This window comes from Sturnus vulgaris, chromosome 15 (assembly GCF_052056855.1).
Source record: "Sturnus vulgaris isolate bStuVul1 chromosome 15, bStuVul1.hap1, whole genome shotgun sequence".
Lineage (NCBI taxonomy): Eukaryota > Metazoa > Chordata > Aves > Passeriformes > Sturnidae > Sturnus > Sturnus vulgaris.
Genome location: NC_142257.1, coordinates 13,012,811 through 13,035,300, shown reverse-complemented (window position 1 = coordinate 13,035,300; position 22,490 = coordinate 13,012,811). Strand labels below are relative to the sequence as shown.

Sequence of the window (22,490 nt, the reverse complement as noted above, 5' to 3'; positions counted from 1 at the left end):
GGCAATTTCTTGTGAGAGTCGTGGCACCAAAACCTTGGTGATAGCTCATAATAAGCCAGTATCCGTGCTGTAAAGATAACTGTGAACATCATTAAATGAATGCTATGCCAGCAGGAATGGATATCCTTCCAAAAATATTTTCATTTATCCTGTGGTGTCAAGCAAAACAAACAAACTATAATCAGCCTGAGCTTCTTGGGATTTGTGTGATTGGAAATTTCTTCGACAGTGAAAATTCAGTACATGAGGACAGCAGTGCACCCTTCAACTTCTGGTAGCACCTTAGAAATCCTAAGCTACACCAAGTTTGCTATTTGCTTCAAAAAATCCAGCCAGATGCTCCTTTACTCTTTTATCATTATAATATTTTTAACAATTGAGATGAAGGGAATTGACAGTAAAAATGATAAATGGGAATGATGTAGAGAATGCACTTTATCTCCTTAAATTTTTCTTATAAACAGTATAAAAAGGATGCACATTACATATGGGTTACATATATTATAAATCTAATGTAAATAAGAAATGAAATGGAAATACATTCAGCAATATTTTCTCAGTTTATCTCTAATAAGTTCATTTACTATAAATATGATTTTATGAGGACATAAAAACAATGCTGTACTGAAATGTCCAGCTGACAGATCTGCTACCCCATTAACCAGATAAAGCCTATTTGGCTCAATACGGGAAAAGTCTATGTTTAATTCATAAATATTCTATTTATTCTGGGCTAAAGGCACGTTTCAAGTTTGTAAAAGTGCTCAGAGCTCTTCTGAGGCCCTTGAAGGGACTGGGGGTTTACATTGGGATAGCAGTGGTTCCTTGAGATTGTCTACAAGCCAGGACTAAAAGAGGAGGAAGTAACAAACTTGTGAGCCACATACATGTACAGCAATGTCCCATAATTTAAGTCACTGACTACCCACATACAGCTAATAATCTCTCACTGAAGCACACAAAAGAACAATATTGTTGATTAATTCCACTCTGTGAAAACAGTTTTGGCAATATTCTCTAAAAATCTCTCACTTAATTGTGTTTCAATTCCCAGTAGTGAAATTATTTAGTTAAGAGTAGAAAGGAATAAAGAAACTCTCATCTGAAAAATTGGACACAATATGCCATGCACTAGTTCATCCTACATGAGAACAAGAAGTCTTTATGGCGACAAAGGACAGTCTGCAGAACAAGAGGAATGTTTCTGCACTTTCCTAATCATAGATGACAAGATACTGCAGCGAGCTGGGCTGTTCTATACTGACGTTGCAATGGCCTCATTAGGAAAATGGAATTGCCATAATGTGAGTATACTTATCTCCATCTGCCAGGAAATTCCCTGAACCTTTAGTGAAAGCATGGGGGTGCTTCTCCAGAGTCCATGTGCTGTTTTACTTTGATCTACTTGCTAAAGCACTTTGCTCTGATATGTGTGTCACTGACATAACTGAGACTGACACTAAACAGCTGGGTGTGCAGAAGGTACAGTTGAAAGGTTTGTGCCACAGCTGTGAAAAGCTCACATTCCAGTGATAGCAGCAACATTAGTGACCTTGGAGGTAAAAAGTAGCAGTATCATGAAGGCAGTAAGTCAATATTTATGCAGTACTATGGCAATTTATGGAAAAGTTTCACGACTAGAGGCAGTTCAGTGTTAAAATACCTGCTCCTGGCTGGGCACACTTCTCTGCTTATGACTTTGTACATTTGCAGCTAGAGGCACTTTCCTCCTTTTAGCCATTTGGAGCCATATAAGATAATAAGATGTCTGCTGTAATATATTAAAAAAGGGAATGATCTATAATACTACCAAGACTGTGCTATGTAAGAAGTGTTTTGGATTTGTTGGTGATTTTCTTAACTGCAGTTCAAAAGCAGAAGAGATTTGTGTAGGCATTTGGAGAGTTGTTCAGTCCTGTGGCACAGCTGATGTATGGAGCTTTCCAGTCCATACAGAAACCCTGAAGGACCCCTATGTGATGTTGCCCGTGGGAAGGCTTCGTGAGAACATGGAGCCTTCCCAGGGGCTGGCCTGGGAGCAGAGGTTTTCCCAGGAATAAACAAAGGCACCTGCTACTGTTTACAGAGTGTGTATTTTGAGAACTCTCTTGTCTGTAATGAAAATATCTGTACAAGAGGTGTTGCCCTCTCTAACCAATGAGCTGTATTCTGTTCTTGGAGTAATGAGTGAGTGTACTTAAGCAAGGTAGTGTTACAATAAACTCTCAGTCTCTCTCTTTCCTATCTTGAGAGGTGACCATCTTGCTGTGTGTTCTTACGGCCATTCAAAGGGTTAATCCTTAACAAGCAGAGACACCATTAAAATGGTAATTCCAGTTAATCAAGTTGAGTTTGGAACACAGAATGCCAGGAAGAGCAAAGGTTTTTGTTTTGTCCTGTGTATCAGGAGAAGTAGGAACAGGAAAATGCAGTAGTATGTATGTATCTCTGCTCTGAAGTCAATAAACTGTTAAATAATATAAACAAAAGTAGGAGACAGATCTTCGAGGAACTTCTTTCTCCCTCTGTGTGATCCTGAAAGTTTCCAGCAACTCAGTGGGATTCATGATATCCTTCTTCTGCCAAAGGAAAAGATTCACAAATATTTATGTAATAATATGATAATATTATGACTAAATCTATTACAAATAGATTGCTACCAAAAACAGTGCTTAGAAAGCAGTCTGTAAATGCCAAGCTCTTTACATTACATTATTTAAGAATTTTTGCAAACTGAGATTATATTTTTTAAGCAAATGGTATTTTTTCACATGAAAATTAAACTATGAGTAAAAAAGTCACCCTAGAATTAGCATTTTTTAGTGTAAAACTTTTTTGGAAAAATATATTTTATTTGAGCTTTTTTTGATATACAGATGAAATTTCTTGGTCAATTAATCATCACTGATGGATAGAGAAGGAATTCTTTGAGCAAATTCATGCATAACATGTTGGTGTTTAATTCAGTGCAACCTGAAGGTATATCATAGAGGGGATGGAGACATCTGGAAAAGGGGCAAGGCAGGAGTTCTCTCCTAAGGGAATTCCATGCTCACCAAGTGTCTAGTAAGTAAGAAACTTGTCAGCATCATGTAATTCCACCATTTCAATACATTTTGACTCTGCACTACTTAGAAATAATCATTGGAAGGAAGAGTTAATTACCTACCTATCCTGTGATTAATAGAGACACAGGACCAGCTTTCAAGTCCTTTTGGAATTATAATGCAAAACTGTTGGACGTCTCTGAATCCAGATCATTACTCTTCCTTTCCTTACCCTACTTTAACCATCACTTTGCTCACAGGAGAAAGGATCCAGGCTGTCTAGGCAACAAAACTCCTGTCTCCCTGCCTGGACTGACTCAACTAAAAGTGAGTTCACAATTGAAATTGAGTATCCAGATAAAAAACCACTTCTGAATTAAGTGAGAATGGAAGAATGTAGTAGTTATGAGAAAATTGGTCTGATCAGGCCAAGGTCAAAATGTATGTTTGAAAATAAATTGTGCCTAATTTCTGTATTTCAGGGAAATTAAAAGAAAATTAAGGTTTAGAGAAATTGAAATTCAGTAGCAGAAATGGGATAAATGGAGTCCTCTTAAATTCAAAATGAGATAGCAGCAATCTCAGAAGACAGTGATTAAGGCATTAAAGGGAAGTGTTCTGCCATTAATATTCTGAATTGTCTAAATGCAGCACCTGTCTTCAAAATGAGTAATGGTGCATAAGAAAGGGGAAGAAGCAGAAAAAAAAAAGCTTTTTATAAATAGTGACGTTTATTGAAAGAGTAATCCTTGAGAAAATTGGGAAGTTAAATCAAATATTAATCCCTAAAAGCAAGCAAGAAGTCCTGAGATGAGCTAAGTAGTAAGAATAATGGTTGTCTTTATTTTATAACTGCAAGGAGGGTGAAGGATGGATAAAGATTTCTTTCATAATGGTGATCAGAAACCAACTGCCATCTTGCTTTGCAATGATGCTATTGTTTGGTGACTTCAGCTAGTTATTACTGAACTGGTGTCAATATTAAGTAAGTTCTACACTTGTATTCAGCAGAAGAATATATCCTCAGTGCTTTCACAGGATCCACATATTGAATTTCAGTATGTATATAATGTTGCAAGTGTACAATTTCCATTATTTTACATTCTATTTTCATTGTTTTTTCTGTTCTTAAAAGATGTCTCAATATATTTTTATATTCACTGCTTCTATCACATCAAGTTGCCATGGTAATGCTGCAAAAATATTCAGAATCACAAGACATTAATGAATCATTCCAGCCAGGTTTCTGAAATTAAAGTTGAAACAAGTAACTTAAAATTGACCCTGGAATCTGTGTTTCACATCCCAAGATCAGTTTTCAGGACTAATAATGTTGTCTGTTTGCAGATGTATGGATATACTGTGCACATTAATATAGTAGAGAAACTCATATACTCATTATATATTTATGGGTTTTCTTCCCTTCTCCCACACCAGCCCCTCCTATTAAAAAAAACAAGGTTTAATCACGTTTCTTCAGTCACAACTCCGTTTCAGTACAAAAGACAAGCACTAGAAGGTCATCTTGTCTCCTCTGTTTGCCTGTCTTCGGGCAGGGTCAGCAGTGCTGTACTGTCCTCACAGATTGTTTAAGTCATTGTGGTCTCCATAAGTCGATGGAGATTCAGCTTTACAGAAAGGGTCATGGAGACATTGTCCTTACTGCTTTTTTCCTAATGTCTCACCTGAGTCCTTCCTGAGATTTGTTGCTATTATTTCTTATTCTGTTTTTTACCAAGTCACAAGAGGAGATTGGTCCTTACCACTCCCTAGGACTCTTTATGAAGCGTCTTACAATATTTTCCTCATATCTGTTCAACTCCTGGGACAAGAAATTTAGCGCATATAGGACCTGCTTCTAAATCTTTTGTCATTATCTCTGTTCTCTTCTTGATATTTCAACTGACAGTACCTAAAATCAGACCTAAAGCATTAGCTGGGGTGTTTCCAATGTCAGTACAAGAACAGAAAACCAACTTCATGCCTCAGATCTGTTTCCATATCATAATACAGTGGCAGATTTTATTCATTATCATGACATATACTTAACTAAGGCTGCGTAATAGTCCCTAGAATATCTTTTGCAGAACTGTTGCTTACACTGATGTTAATATGCCCTAAAATTCTTGCTAGGCATTTATTTTATTCTTTCAAATAGATTTTTTTTCCCAGTCCAAATCTCCCTTTTATCCAGATCAATATGAGTTCTCAATATATCTTCCCAAATGCTGGCAATGTCTCTTAATCTGCAAAATTTAATAAACCTAATCTTTATTTTGGCTGCCAGGACAATATGAAATTAGGTACTAAGAAAATGCACTTGTGGAATCTCTTGCCCATGCTTCCTTCTGCTGTGACAATGCTTCTTTCTTCTTTTTTAAAATTAATTGGAGGAAGTGTCAAAATCATGGAGAACTGCCTCCAGTGCTCCACACAGCACTGACTCCTTCTCTCCTCTCTGCAGGTTTCCATCTTCCTTCTGCATAACTGGCTAACCCCAAGCTGTCCCTTACCCGGCTGCCTAACCCTGTCTGTCCCTCAAACAGCACCTGACCTTATCTGTCCCTTGCACTGTGAGGTTTAATCAAACCTCTGGGTGCCTCTTGGGCACCCACACTGTTGGGCTTATTCTCCTTTTGTGTAAAAAGCAAAGCAGCTAATAGTTGCCATAAAGTTATTTCTTGTAGAAGCACATCGGTCTCAAAAACAAAAAAAAAAGCAAAGCAATGGCATAAAGCAATGGCAAAACTGCAGTGGCAAAATGCACATGGCATAAAGCCATGGCATAGAGCACCAGCTCTCCCTGATGCATGTTCTTTTATAGAAACTTTCCAACTAGCTAAGACACAAACTTGGACCACTACTCCTTAATCTATTAGAATTCTAGTTTCTTAGCACGCCAGACTACATATAAACTACGTTCATGACCTATCTTGTTCTAACTGAAAAATGTAAGCAATATTCTTAACTCTATTCTGTCTGAAGCTACATTCTTGGAGCCTCTAAGGAAACACTAGTATGTTTTTCAACCTTCACTAGAACATGTACTACTTCTCAGGCATCTAAGACCTTTTACTCACTAAAAGCACTTAAAACTTATTCCATTTATTTACTTACTTACTTATTCACTCCATCTATTCACTTACTCATTCCATTCAAAGACTTTAATTCAATTCCTGACTTACTGACTCCAACATTGCACGACTGCATGTCCCTTACCGCCTCACAGCACAGACAACAGACTCCATCTGAAACTGCAGCAAACTCTGATTCTCAAGCTCTAGCTACAACTTGTGGCCACCTAGCCCACTCTTTTATAACACCCAACCTCATTGAGCAGGCAAGGCTGTCTCCACTTATCAGTAATCAGTACAGCCGTAATTCATTGGGAAAGATTGCCTTCTGCACTATGCCTAGAACCTATCTTCCCGTACCTGCACTGCTCTGAAATATGTAAGGTAACTGAGGCAAATATCAAGTATCAGAACTGCTTCAGATGTGGTAGTGTGCAGCTCTGAGGGGGAGAGTGTGGATAACCAGACACTTTACATGGTACCTGAATTGCCTTGATTAGGCTGCTCTGGCAATCTGAGCTGTACAGTAAAGTGCAGTGATTCAGGCTGCTAAGAAAATAAGGAGGTTTTGAAATCTTTGCTTCATGACTATATGTTCTACAATGTTCATGATTCAATAAATTTCAACACAGACATTGCCAAACAGTGTCCAGGAGAAAATGTAACACTTCCACTATCTGTCTCGGGTGTCATCTGCAGTACTTGATTGGTTTTGTGACTGAGTCAACTTTTCTTTCCTCTTTTCCTGAGCTGTACAAAAATCATTTACTCCCACGATGGAATGTGCATTCCCTTTCAGTGCAGTATCACATGGCAACATTAATTTTGTCTTAAAATAAGGAGAAACATGAGTTATTCCCACTGAAATTAGGAGTTCCCAAAGTTATTTCTGACAGGCCTATGGGATATGTGTGACAATAGAACGTAGAGAATACAGCCCAACATGCTGCAGGTACCTATGGGGAGTTGGAAAAGTACATTTTCCATTTTATTTTATCATTATAAAATGTAAATGTTTCAAGTGAGCTGCTTAGCTTTATGTTTTCACCAAAAGCCTATGCAAAGCCTCTTACTCAGTTACAATTAAATTGCATTTAGTAATGTATAATTAAGAAAAGTCTTCTTGTTTTTAAGTAGCTCTTACTAATTCTTTCATTTAAAAAATCACTTTTTCAGTCTAAGTTTCACCTAATTTTCCGAGTAAAGTTATCTAGCAGACTGTGCGCATACTTTTCAATATTGAGAAGAAAGATGCTAAAAATGATAGGCAATCAAACTTGCCTGCCTGACTTGGAATCTTTTCAGTGTGGGAGGATCTAACTTTATTCAGAATGTGCTGAGTACCAACCACAGAAATTTGACTTGAAACAAAGGTTGCTTTAAAAAGAAAACCTATCATAAATATAAGTCCTTCTATTTGAATTTACAAGATTTAACAATATAGAAAGTGATCTGCTATTGTTTCAGCCAATAAAAAGGAATCAAAGTCAAAATAATAATATTGCTCAAAAGTTTTGCTAACTCCATTGCAAAACATTAATTATCTGATGAGGTTTTAAGGGTCTGATTCAAGTATATTGAAATTTAAAAAAAGGATACTTTGATGTTCTTATGCAATTCAAAAATCACAGGATCAATTCACAATAAAGATCAAAGATTCTTTGGGCTGTTTCAAGGTGTTCCTCCCTGTCCCCATCCCCCTATTTCTCTCTAAGCTTTGAACTCTCTGCTTTATTTTGCCTTTTTTTCCCTATTTTTTTTAATGCAAGCTGATGATTCATAGTGAGGAACAAGGATATCCTTTATTAATTTTTAAAAGTATAGCACTGGATTCCAAAACATGGCATAGCTGAGAATGGTGTACTCAAATAGAATTTAAAAGCTACTGCAGATCTCTTTACTGTGCAGTGGTAGGGCTTTTTTGGTGTTTTTTTTTAATGAGTTCCACTGCCTGAAATGGTCTAACGTTTTTATTACTACATATGATTAAATTAATTTTCTTATTGTTGTAGAAAATGAGGTTATAGCAGAAATGCATCTGGAGAGCTGTCTATCTTTAATTCTGAATTCAAATGAGATGTGTTTCCAAAAACCGCCTTAGCTTCTGTTAGTTGGTTTTTACCTTTCTAATACTAATGAGGAGCTTTTTTATAGTTACTTTCACTTTCACCACATCATTAGAATGCACACTTTGTGGAATCATTTTAAAATCATTTTTTAAAATGAAAGCCATGGGATTTCCAGGACATTGAAGCATTAATTCATTATACTCTATGACCATGCTTGGAAAATTATCTCATAAGGAGTTCTACAAAGTAAAAAGTCTTTGGTCCAAACATCTGTTATGCTGGTTCACTCAGTCACCTGACTGTCTATTCCTGTTGAGACTGTCTATTTACTTTTATTTTAAAAACATGTGATATAGTGGCACAACCTTTAGGTTCCTGAAAAATACTGTGGCCTGCTGGACTGTGTATCTTGTTTTTCCTCCCTGTTCTGTCATAACAGCTCTGGTATATGGTACCTAGAATTAAAACACCAATGATTGATAGAATTGTTGGGATAAACTAAGTGCTTGGTAGGAAGTAGAGTTCAAGAGGAGACAATCAGATTTTCATAAACAATTCTTTTCCCCTCAGATTAGGGTTATTTTTATTCCCTGCATCTACTGAAGGGTAAATAACAAAATGGCCAGATTGTGCAGTTCCAGAGAGAGATTCTGTAAGTTGCCTTTGTGTATCTTTAGTTCTCTTTCAAATGCCAGTGTGTCTGAATGTCACAGGCAGAATCCTCTTATGAAATGCCACTTAAGCAATTACAGTTTGCAAAGAAGTGCAGAGAAGGCAATGAAAATTGCAAATCAGTTTGGTTTTATGTTGTAATTAAGATTTTGATCAAACATCTAGCTTTCTCTCCTGATCCCTGCTGCTAGAGAGGGGGGAAAAGTCTTGATGTGAATATGGGAAAAGGATCTTCTCCTGTAGGTTATAGAAAGGAACAGGTTTCCTGCTCCTAAAGGACAATATCCCCTGAAATTCCAGGCTGCGGCATCCCAGGTTGTCCCTCTTGCACACCCCCAGCCCCTGGCCTGGAGCCTCTGCTTAGGGTGTCTGTCCCTGGACACAACAGCACGAACCCATCCTGCTGTGCTTTAAGTCCTCCGGCTTTCATTATCCCTCCAGTTCTCTTCTACTGGTACACTGCATTTCTGAGATAAGGGTTAATGAGAGGTTGGTACTAAACCACCTATTCTGTCTCTCATACCTGGAAATCCTGATATGATTAGAGATGTGCAATTTGCACCGTATTTTTAGTTTCTCCACATACCTTGTATATGGTCTTAGAAGATCCAAGATTTACATTTGAATGGTCTTCAGCTGTCTTCAATTCCTTTATGTTCTTCAATCCAGATATTCAGACATACCAACTTTCATATCTCTCCTCGCAACATCCGTTTAGATTCAATAATTATGTTATTTTCAGCTTCTAAAACAAATGTATAAGGAGGTTAAACCCAAAAATTACTTAATTATATGCTTTTAAAACTCCCAGCAGCAGACAGTAATAGGTGCAAGGACTTTTACAGAATTCCAAAGGGCAGAATCTCAGCCTACATATTCAGTCCAAGGTCAGGTGGTAAGTCTGTGATTTACATGCACACTCTGATTTCTGGATGGGCCTTTCCAATTAAGTAATTCCAGCAGGAAACTGTAATTAAGCCACAAACATACTTGGCGAGTAAGGCTAGTTACTTTGGCTGGAATTGTTGCAAAGAACCTCATATATTGAAAGGCAAATGTTCATAGTTAGCAAAAATGAGCAAATTTTCATGTTCTGTTGCTTAAAATTTGTGCAAAAATGTGCAAATGAATGTATAGTTTTATGATCGTTTTTCCTGATATGCGATGTTTATAACATCTTCTGAAAAATGTATTATTACACTGCATCTGTAGTTCCCCACTGATTTGTTTCAGCTATGGTAACATTTATGAGACTAAAATGAAAACACATCTGAATAAGTGTCAGTTTACAAATCATAATGTAGTACATGCTAAAGAAAATCCAGTAGAAGAGATCATCATTGTGGGAAAATTCATTGCACCAAAATGCTATATACTTTTGTTTTTATTACTTAAATTTCTTTTATGTTTTTTGTCCTAAAATAGAAATTCGTATTTTGAAAAGGACATAATTAGAGAGGAAAGTTTCAGGTGAAGAAGAGTCTTTTCCAAAGAAAAATTGAGATGTTGCAAATGCTTGTCTTCGTGGAAGAAAGAAAATAAAATTAGAGAATATTAAACTCAATATAGCAGTTACAGAGTGTGTACTCAGTCAACTTAGATGTGAGAGAAGAAGGTCATGGCCTTTACATCAATTAAAAAGAATTGGAACTATAATTAAGCCGTTGACAACATTCTTTGCAATATAAAAGGTAACCAAACATTTTGTTGTACAACCACATGTTAGCCATTTGTAGGCTCTGAACTAATATTGCCCAATGCTTGTACAGAGTAAAAAATCTGCTGTCTTCTAGTAGGACACACTAACAGGTGATGTAAACGTGAGGGCTCATTTTGTTGTTCTGTGTCACTAAAAAGTTACATCTGTGGCCAGAATATTCTGTCCTGTTAGAGATATATTATGTAGGGCTGAGGTCATCAAATCCCCAAAATCTCTAAACTGAAGTTCTGAGACTTCTTTCTGGTATCAGAGGCAACAGCAACCTCAGGGTGGTGTGCTGTAAATCAAGACCTGAATATGTGCTCAGGTCTGCACATCTGCAGGGATGGAGGAGGAAGGAAGTTCCCTGTCTCTGTAATGAGACCAAAACAAAGATCCCAAGTCTAGTACTCAAGACTCAGCTTCAGAGTCCTGTCTTCAGGCTGTAAGAGGTCAAGGATGCTTGACTGTCATTTTAAAACACAACCATTTTTGCAGATCAGGGCAGGCTCATATTAATGTTGTGTTTTAAGTCCATTTTACAGCAATTCAGAAAAAAAAGTATACAACTTTTGCTCCTGTGTACCCAGAAATGAAAGCAGGAGCTCTATTGATGTTGACAGTTCCATAAATTGATTTAAAAAGGACCACTTCATTTGTCATTTCTTAGAAGACGACAGGACAGATTTGTCTTAGTCACAGACTGGTTGGGTAATGTGATTAAAAGCACAGCACATTAGAATATTCACCCCCTTATAGATTTTATGTTTATCTGGCCATTTTTACTGTTGAGCTATATTTAGGATGTATTTTACTGTGTATTTGTGAGTATCTGTTGATGTATATGAGAGTTTTGCCCATGTACTACATTTGAACTTTTTGGGAAATTATTTTCTGTAATTTTGAAAACTGTGGACAAACAAAATTATAAAAGCTACTTAAAACTTTTTCATATGTCAAATCCAAAGAATTCTAGAGGTAAAACAACAGTAAAAGTGTTGTTTACATGATTTATGTGGTAAGCTATTATTTTGCAAATAAGTGTTTCTCCGTGAGGATTTATTATCTATTAGTGTGGTGTGCAATAAATAGGAGTGATATTAATATAAAAAGATTTTAAGTTAATACAGGCTTGTTGCTTCTTGTAGAGTGCTTGTAGGAAATAACATATCCTTTATTAAAAACTTCAAATAATACTTTTGTACAGTGAAAATTCAAATTATATCTAGTGTTTAAATCACATTGCTGTCAATTAATATAAATTATTAACATTTCAAAACCCATGGGAACAAAGTCACAACACGATAAAAGCAATCACCATATATATAAGTATTTTATTCCATCTTATGCAGGCTGCAAGACATAAATTTGAAGATCTGTTTTCTGTCTTCTAAAGAGGAGATGTTCTTTCAATAATAGATAATTTAAGCAATTCCTTGAAGTAGTCATTCTGCAGCATGAGTCTGACAGCTGAACTTGGCTGAGCTTTTCTAAGCAAGATAATGGTTTAAATTTAATGATATGACAAAGACACTTTGGAATTACATATCTAATTTATAATGGAGTACTAGCATCATGAATGACTGAGCTTTTAGATTCTCTATGTGCAACAAGTTACTCCTGTATATAACAAAGCCAGTTCTTTTTGAACTCTGACTTTCATTTGTCCTATATGTGATTTCGTAAGTGATTAATTGGAAAGCAAAAAAAAGATATAAAAAGAACTGCTGTTTTAAAACATTGGTCTTGAAAAAAACATGAAATATCAGATTTGTTTCTTGCATTCTAGTAAATAATATTCTTACCTAGAAAAGGAATTGCACTGTATTAGACTACAGACACAGGAATTTTATTCTTCCGACTAGTTTCTATCCACATATGGCAGAACTTCATGAATAATAAGCCAGATTTGCTTGAAATTTCAGGCTACTGGGTACACAAAGCAATTATTTCACTCCTTCATTGCATTATAAGCTGCAGTGATAGCAAACCCACCTTAACACAATATGAATATGAAATATGTTTTGGTCAAGAGTTGAAAAGTATTTTACAGGAACTCGGATACCTTATGTAGTTGTTTGGGGTTTTTTGTATATTAAGTGAATATTTTCTCTGGAACTGAAAATTAATGAACTGACAAAAGTATCCAATAACATTTCAGGCATAATATGAAATGCATTCTGTCCTGACTCACTGTAAAGCTTGGTTGTAGTCCCTTTGTCATGCTTGTTTAGATTCTTGGCTTATCTATCAAAAAGTTCGATATGTGTTGCAGTTAATCTCATTAGTGGTGTGGCTATGGAGATGTGAAATTAGAGTGGGATTCTGCCGGCAGCACCTACACTGTCAGTCTGACTCTTTGTTTTGCCCCTAAAATCTACTCACCTACTGTTACAGAGCCAAATTTGCCCCCAGGGCTTCCTTCAGGACAGCTCAATCTGTCTGGGGGTCTGTGCACTGCTGCTCACAGAGGCCCCAGAGTTCTTCCAGCAGAGCCGGACTCACAGAGTGCAGTACTTTGGCGCCCACTGATTTGTTTTTCCTCAGATGCTGTTGCAGCTTCTCACACACCCTCCTGCCTCAAAGCTGGGGTGCTAAACACCCACTCAAAGAGCCACCCTAAACAAATACTTCTACAGGCTAAAATGTGGAACCCTCGCAATTTCAGGCAATTGAACTAAATAAAATTATTTTAAAAGAATTATCTTTTGCTGGGCCACAGGAATGATGTGGGATATATCTGGTCACAGCCAAGTCTTCTCTGGAAACTATTAACTATAGGCAAGAGAGTAGAACACCATCCAAAACAAATAGTCGTGGCACAGTGGACTAAATAAACCAGAGCCCGTTAAAATCTTCCACCTTCTCTCAAATTTTCCTTCTTGGAAGAGAGAAGCAAACTCTCTGACACAGTCACACAGTTGGATGACAGCATAAGCAAACTCCCTGGCAACTGAAGCTGCCACTTGACTCAGTTTCACAGAGAAGCTAAGAGAAAATTAGTAATGTTATTTGGTCAGGTTAGAAGATGTTTGAGATAGGGTTTTAAAGTAGTTAGGAATTAAGAGTTTTGATATCTGATGGAGAAAAGAGTCCAAAGAAGGGCAAATACAGTATCAGAAAAGGATAGAGAATGCCACTAAGAGGGTGCTAAAGTAAGTGAAGAACAGAAGCGAGAAATGGAGCTATTAGGAGGCTAAAGACAGATGACAGTTGCTGAATTTTAAACAGCCCATGAAGATGAAAAGCCTGAAGACTTGTACAAGGGTTAATGATATGGATATAAAACCTGAAATTATGTTGTAGAAATCCTATTGCCAGAGTCTCTAAAACTGACCATGATGTTTCCATGAGAATACTGTTCGAAATGCACAAGAAGACTGAAAGAAAAAATTTGATTTCTTGCTAGATGTAGAGTAATATATGAGAAGTAGCAGCTGACAATTACACTGTGTGACAACTATAAACAACGCCATAGCAGTGATATGAAATCAGTGAAAGTCAGTGGGACAGTGTTGGGTCAGATTCAGGCCCCAAAAATACAGTGTAATTCCAAACCCCATTTCGAAATATTTTAGAAATATAAGAAATTCCAGCTTCATTGGACTGCGACTTACATAAAAAAATTTAATATGGAACATTTCTAAATTATTCCAAAAGTAAATGAAATGCTTTTTAAGTTAAAAACTAATTCAAGATATGATTCTAGTCACATGAGTCTGCAGAGTATGAGACTGGAATAAATTAGGTTGAATTAAAGAGAAATTTTTAAACGATCCAGATTCCTTGACATCCCAGAGATTTGTCTTGTTCCCAGCAGCCATTCCCACAGGCTGAGACTGCAAACCTGCTCTAAGATGTGCCTGGTAACTGCTTCTGAACTAATGAGAGATATACAACCCACTCTGCTTGTCTGCTTGCCAGTTACTGTTATCTAGGTTTGTCTAGCACAGGACAGTATTGCACAGTTAGACACTCTCTTTTCTCTAATAAATTTGGGGTAAAATCCAACTAACATAAAAACTGCTTCGGAATCTAAGCTTTATAGACCAAAAAAAAAAAAAAAAAAAAAAAATGCTGGTAGCATGAGCAATACTGCAGCAGGATGGATTGCTACTTTATATTATACTCACTAGCCAATACATCCTGTTGCACTTGCCAAGTTTTAGAATTAGGACATGTGTAAGAATACTACTTTTAAATTCTTGATCAAAAATCCAGATAGTTATGTGGTTATTCCAGAGTTATAAGCTCATCCAGAGTAAGGTCTGGTTTTTTTCCCCTTTCCTCTCTTTCTGTCTGTGTCTCTCTCTGTCTATCTCTCTCCCCCACTGATTTCTTGTACTGTTTCCTGGGAACCCAGAATTTTCATTCCCAAATTTCTGTATCCCACTTTAATGCTAAGCTCAGAGGCTCAGCAAGTCTTGATTGTTTCTATAGTCATTGGAGTTGGAAAAATGGCTGACTACTAATATCTGTTACCTGAACTGTCCTGTTGCTTCATCACCTCAGTTATTTCCCTGAAATCAGTATTGTGAATGCTGTCCACTGGTCCCTCTTTCAAATCTGCTGTGTTCTGCTTCCATTGTCATTAGCAGAAGTAGCAAGGCTTCCATCAGTTAAACCTGAGGTAGTCTGGAGCAGAACACTTCAGAACACCAGAATGGTGTTCCTTTTGACATATATTGTAGGGCCCATCCTACTCCGGCCCTGGGATGGTGTCAGCGAAGTGGCTAAGTAATAAAGGAATGACTAAAGGGCTAGAAAGTGAAAGCTTTAATATAAGGAGAAGTAAAAGGAGGCACACAACGGCACAACAAAACATAAACCAAAATGCCTGCTAACAGCTACCTCTAAGGAATAAAATCCTTGCTCTCTAGAAGTCCAATGTTCACAGGTCTACATAGCTCCTTTAGAAGACCCCAAAATGGGGTTGAGCGCACACTTATATAGACTATGAGGGAATGTTCTAGAAAGCTTGCAGCCAATCACAGACCTTTGTATAGTCTCTAGTTGCATGGTGACTCCCAGTCGTTCCCATAATCCTTTTCTTCTCCTTTACTTCTCTCTGTAGCTTAACTGGATGTTATCTGTCTAGGTTTCTCAATGTCCGGGGTCCAATGTTGTTACCTGCTGTGTGGCCAATTCACAGCCTGTCCCTTCCAGGTGGACTGGTACATCTCCCCCATTTTGTTTTTTTTTTTCTTTTTTAATGAAAAGATCTCAAGGTCTTCTATACAACAAGGTATTTGGCAAACAACTTAAAATTAGCAAGACTAGCATTGATAACAAAAGCAAAGGTGTGTATAATTATTATTGAGCAAATAAAACCTCTAACAGGGAACTTAACAGACACAACCATTATCATGACCTATATTACCAATTCTATTCTAATCAATAAAAACAGATACTTTAGCAAACTTTTAACCTTTAAACTATTTATCTAACAATGTACAGTATTTGTAAAAATAATAATGAAAATCAAAAACAAGCAAACCAACATCATGATGATGAAGCAATGGTTAGCAACAGAAGAGATTTTTTTCCTTAATTATTTGGAAAATATTAGTGTTATATTCTTTATTCATGGAAACACAGTAAGTGGAAGTAGAAACCAAAATTTTGAATTTTTCGAATTTTACTAAATCTTTTGCAATGGATAGCTTAATTCTCCTCAATTTTCCTTTATTCTCCTTTATTTCGCCTTCCTGTTTTTCTTAAAAAATGTTTGTGGGATTTATGTATTTATAGAATGAAAATGAATAGTGTAATTATTTTAAGCAAAATTATCAATTATAATAATTATGACAATTATGCGGACTCAGGTACGAAACATAGTAGTGTATAAAATAAATTGCTTATTTAATTTTGCTTATATCTTTATGTTAAAGACATGGAAAGCTGCACAGATTTCTATGTTCTCCTTGCACAGGGGCTATGCTAATCTTCTCTGCATCACTCGAATTTCAGCATACTTGCTGTTAAGTGACAATTGCTACATTTAAGTTTTAACTTAAGGTATAAGCAATATTATTTCTAATGCTTAAGATTTAGGACAAAGCAATAATATAATCTCTGTATTTAGTAACACTGAAATTAAAAACAAGGAAATTATGCCAGGATAATAAATATGAAAACACAAAAGACAAACTATTTGTACTTTAAATTTAAAACATGGTAATTATGTTAAATACTATTTTGCATTAAAATAACTTAAGGTCTTGAGCAGAAGATAACAATTTTAACAATTCTTGTTGGATTACTAAAAAAGCAAGTTACTTTATTAAAATAAATTAAGAAGACAAAATTTTTTGTAACTACTGCTGATTTGTAAACCGTTGGTGTTTTGGAGTTAGAATGAAGTGTGGCAATTAGTAAATAGGCTTAAATAATAATAATATGGTTTTGGAAAGTGATTAAAAAAAAAATTTAAGTAGTGTGTATAATTAATTAAAATTGTCTGTCACGGTGGGCAAGGGTGGTATAGTTCCACAACGTTCCTAGGGAAGTGTCTTTGAAGGACACCCCTAGGTGCACAGGCATGTCTGCCTTCACCTGAGTGATTTCAGCTCTCTTGTGAGTGCCACTGTGGGCAATGTGGAAGGAAGGGACAGGAGTCTTCGTATGGGGTTCCACGGAGATCTTTATTCTTCTCTCATGAAGGCGTCCAGGGATGAAGGACTGCCAACTGAGTCTGAGGGAGCTGGGGTTATATAGGAAAGGCAGAGGACAGGGCAGAGCAACAGGGCCAATCATCCGACCATTCAGGGGTGGAACAAAGGGAAAGGGCCAATGGGGTACAAGGCATCTGCATACAACTGAGACACATTGTGAGAGAGATCTTTCTCTCATCATTAAGGAAAGTGGAGATTGCTTAAGGGTTCTATCTCCTGGGGAGAGTTATGAGCTTTTAAAAAGGCTTAAGGTCTTTCCTTCCAGGAGAGTGCCACAGTTTGACTGGGCCTTCTGCCTCCACAACTCCCCTTTCTTTGTTTATTAAAAAGTGTCTTCCTAAAGACTTTTGCAAACAGTGAACTAAACAGGGAAACATAAGTAAAACAATAAAAATTATAAATAAAATTAATAAAATGTCCTTGATGAAAGAAGAAGCCTATCCCTTTAGTCTCCATCCTTCAAAGAGTCCTAACCAATCCTTGGTCTTTTGTACTTTCATGTCCTTTCCTTGATCTTTGAGAAGCTGGATGCTCTTGTGGATGCATTCACTGTTGGAGGTTAAGACAGCACAGTCCCTTAAATTCCTGGCAGCCATGACCGTGGACAAGGAGTAGGAAGTCAATTGCTGCTTCATTCTGGTGTTGCATGCCTGGTGATTTCTTCGTGTTCCAGCAGGACACTGAGGGCTTCAGATGTTGCATTGGCCTGCTTACCAAGCCAGCACCCCAGATGAGTAAGCTCACTGAGGGTCTTTGCAGCAGCTACCTAAAGTAAAAATAGGGAAACCTATACCCTCTTTCCTTTATTCCAGTTTCTAATTTCAGAGTCACCATTTTCATCAAATGCAACGTAAGATCTCTTTTGGTGGGCCAGGGCCAGTTGGGTTTTTCTCTTCCAATCTTGAATTAGTGTAAAGTTTGGGGTGAGGGTGGTAAGCTGGCCAAGGGTGCAAGGATCTCATTAGAGATAGGAAGGGATCCCAGCCCACGCCCTATCTCCACAGGTAACAAACACTCTCCAGGGGAGTACTCTCGGAATTGAAAATGGACAAAGATAGTGTAGAACTGGTGTAATTGCACCAAGTAGTGGAATAGATTTTTTGGGTTGGGCTCATTTTTTTCTGGTGGAGAGACAGAATGTATTCAGATTTTGGAAGAGGATGATGTGGTCGCCTGTAATAGAAATGAATGCAAAAGGTGGCCTCGGAGGACCCCAATAGATCCAATCCTTGGGGTTCCTCTGGTGCATGTGGCAGAATCCTTGTCCACTCATCCCAGGTATCCACCAGGTTGGGTTCCTTACTTGTGAAAAGAATAGTCTTTTGCCCTTAATGGAATCCCCACCAGGCACAGGTCGCCCATGGCCAGGCATAAACTGTCCTGTTGAAGTGTTTTTGCCAGGGTTACCCAAACGTTCTGTCTGGGTTTAGGGACAATCCATCCAAGTGTCATCGGTAGGACAAAGAGCATCTAGGCTACTGCGAGGACAGCATTGGAGTAAATTCTTTTCATTTTGGATGGGAATGGGTATTCTGTTGGGGATATAGACAGAAAATATTAGTTCTTCAGGGTAAGGGGAGGGATTTTTTTTTTCTTTTTCCCATGCCTTTTTGATTCCCTTTCTCACCTCCTTCTTTCTTAAAATAAAAATACAAAAGACAGAGGTGGTGAGTGGTAGGGTGTATAGGAAATCAGGAAAAAAGGAGGAAAAGGAGTGGCACGGGAAGGTAAGTATAACAAGGGTAAGTATAAGGGTAAATGGGGCATAACTGGGGGGGAAAAGCAGAGGCTAGGATGTGTCTAGCCTGAGGCATGTTTTCCTTGTTCCGAGGAGGAGTTTGTTTCTGAGTTGAGTGTTCACTGAGATCTGGTGACGCGACGTTCTGATCTTGTTAGGAGCTGTGTTCAGTGGCGTCTTCATCTCCAGGCAGCTGTTCTTTGGTCTTGCAGTTCTGTATTATTTACCTCAGAAGAACTTTTGTTAGCTTTGTTGAGGGCAGTGTTTGTTGGCTCTAAATGGTTTAATGTATTTCCTTGGGAGCCATCTTGGGCCAGATGGAGATGACACACAAATAATAAATGGGAAATGCCCTGCTGTTTGTTGGGTCTCAGGGTCCTTGATCAGTACTGGCAGCTTCTCATCGGGCTTAGCTCAGACCAAATTTGAGAAGTGCTGGAGTACAGGGGTGGTCGGCTCGGAGAAAGAACAATTTAGGAAGTTTATTACATACAGAGCCTTACAGAGTCTCTCAATGAGAGACATGGTCTCTGTCCCTCCCCGCTGCTGATTAAGGATCTGTTTGATGGTACCGTGGGTTTTCTCCACAACTGACTGCCCTATGGGATTGTGAGGAATGCCTGTAGTGTGTTTGACTGCCCACTGGTTGAAGAAGTCCTTTAATTTGTGGGAGGTATAAGTGGGCCCGTTTTTATTTCCTCAGGGGCTCCCAGGGTGGCAAACGTGAGGAGAAGATGCTTGATGGTATGAGCAGCATCTTCTCCTGCGTGGGTCGAGGCAAACACTGCACCTGAAAATATATCCACTGATATGTGTATGTATTTTATTACTTCAAAAGATGGGAAGTGAGTGACATCAGTCTGCCAGATTTGGCAGCTGTTTAAACCTTATGGATGGCCTCTGATACGATTGACAATTTTGGCAGGTGGCCACAATGGCTCTGGCTTGATCTCTCTCAATAGGTGGAACATGAGCATGAGGGCTGGGACGTTTTGATGGAAGAAAGCATGGGACATCTTCACCCAGGCAATGATGTCCAGCATGTTTGCTGACTCAGACATCATGACAAGTGCATCCACTCTCCTGTTCCCTTCTGCAATGGCACCTGGGAGGTCAGTGTATGACCTCAAATGCATTATGTGAAATGGATGCTTCCTGTGGGAGATAAGGTGAATTAATTTAGAAAGCATCTTATACAAATTTGGATTAAAGACCTCTTTTAAAAGTGAATGTTCTGCCCTCATAGCTACCCCTGAAACGTCTACTGAATCAGTGACCACATTTATAGGTTCTTGAAATCTCTCAAAAGTCCTGACAACGGCCGCTAGTTCTGTAAGTTGTGGTGATCTTTCCACTGCTTGGACATCAGCCTCCCACTTCTGTGTCCTGGGATATTTCCAAGGCATTACTGACTTGTGGGATGACCTTGAGCTGTCGGGATTGTTCTGTTTAAAAAAGCTGAGCAGTTGTTAGTTGCTATAAAGTTGTTTATTCTAAAGGTGTATCAGTCTCAAAAGGCAAAAAGTCCCAAGCATTAAAGTCCATGCTAAAAGCTTTCAGCAGAGTCCCAAATAGAAGTAAAGTCCCAATTAGAAGTAGATGCAGCTCTCTGGTGCAAGGCCCTGAGAAGGGCAAAGTTGAAGCCTAGTACAGAGTCTTGAGCAGAGACAGAGGCTGTGGGCAGGTACAGAGTCTTGAGAAGCAGATGCTCCCTGGTCTTTTCTTCTTTTGTTCTTTAATGCCAGCCAGGGGTTTTGTACACAGAAGCACAAATGGGACAGGACTGCTGTGAAACGCGTCTCGAGCTACTTTATTTTTATTTTTTCCTCCCAGGCATCAGTCTCATTGCAAGGTTGGCACGGCGGGAAGATGCCAGCAGCTCACATCCTCAGCACCAGCCAGAGAACGTGATGCTACAATGCATTTTGAAAGTTTTTTGACCAATCACAAAAGCAAAAACATATTGACAGTAGTTCCATCCAACCACTCTAAGTACACGTACCTTTGGTTAAAGCAATGCTTGCTTATTTTGAATACAATACCTACTTGTAAGCCTTAAAATACAATGCACAGAGCTCCATTATTAAGCTTAGACCTTCCTAATATCTTGCTAGATATACTTTTCTGCAGCTTAGAGAGTTATTCTAGTCAAGCGTTAATACACACACCATTGTTCTATTTGTCCTTCCTTTCTACATTTCATATAACTTTTTTGCTGACATGCCTTATGCTTTCTGCTTAGCTCTAATTGCAGTTTGCTGTCTCTGAGGCCTGCTTTTTTGCAGCTTTCCCAAAACCCTCTGATTTTAAGGATTCCCACAATTCTTTTCTTCTTTTTCTTCTTCTTCATGTGGTGGTAGTGATGATGACAATGGTGGAAGAAGAGAGAGTGAGAGAGAGCTCTCACTCCAATACACGGATCTTATTTAGAAATTACCCAATGAGCTTAAAACATGAATCTGAAGCATTTTTTCTAAAACTGTTGTATTGCGTTATTTTATTGTTATTAGATGGTTTGTTCTATTGTTTGTACCCCCCCCCCAATTATAATTCAGTTGCCCTAATTCCTGCCTTCCCTTGATCAATGAACCCAAGTCCCAACCCACCTTTCTGAACCTTCCCTGTCCCTCACTCTAGTCCCTGCCCCGGAGATTGTCAATCCCTCCTAGCCCCTCCTATCCTTCTAGTATCTTCTGTATCAGTCATCCCCTTCTTACCATATGATTTGATGTTACATGTATTTCCCTGCCTATGTTTCCCCCTATTTGTTGTATGTATAATCAGCCCTGCCTTATGTTACACCCCCAAACTGTAGCGATTGGTTGCTGTATTGTACCCTCCCTTGGGGGAGGGCCCCTATTTAAGTTGCTGCACGCCTGTGTTCCCTGCCTTCTGTGGTTCCCTTCCCCCGATCCCAATTGTCTTCCCTCCCTCAATAAATCCTGCTTCCCCGGAACCTCAGAAGGACTCTCTCAATCCTTTGCTCCTCCCCGGACGCGTGTACGGCCGTTAGGGTTCAGAGCCCTACCCACATTCCGGGTTCCCCTGAATCCTGGAAGTGGGCCACTCTCGGCGCTGGTCTTGCCCTTCAGGAGCTAGCTGGGCGAGTTGGTGCAGGGTGGAGAAGGCGGGCCGGGTCATAAAACTATTAGAATTCTAATTTTTTAATACAAAAGTTTACATATAATCTGCGCATATAGCCTATCTGTTCTATTTGAAAAATGTAAGCAATATTCTTACTATATTTTTATTATGTCTAAAACTATGTTTTTGAGCTCTCTCTGAGACTTGTTTTTGAAGCTTGCTTTTGAGCTGTCACTAAAACTTGTTTTTCACATTAAATTCTAACACTTTTACTTCTTATGGCAATTGAAACATACTCTTACTTGCTTAAACTTACTTACTCACTTACTTACTTAGTTACTTAAAACTTAAGCTAATACCTCTATTTCATGTATGAGTGGCTTAATATACATTCATCCATCCAAAGGTTTTAATTCAAACCCTGCATTTTGAT

The 22,490-nt window shown here is 38.2% G+C and overlaps 1 protein-coding gene and 1 non-coding gene across 2 annotated transcripts in view; one reads left to right on the top strand and one right to left on the bottom strand.

The window, feature by feature from the left end:
- Nucleotides 1–19,767, top strand: part of LOC148221997 (uncharacterized) — a 40,281-nt gene extending 20,514 nt beyond the window's left edge. Inside the window, exon 3 of the mRNA XM_088174028.1 lies at nt 19,677–19,767. Coding sequence (XP_088030154.1) covers nt 19,677–19,767 — 91 coding nt within the window. The remainder of the gene's footprint in view (nt 1–19,676) is intronic.
- On the bottom strand, nt 16,449–16,553 carry LOC148221998 (U6 spliceosomal RNA). Its single transcript, XR_015807129.1, has one exon. It is a non-coding gene; the product is annotated as a U6 spliceosomal RNA (small nuclear RNA).
- Nucleotides 19,768–22,490: the final 2,723 nt, after the last annotated feature.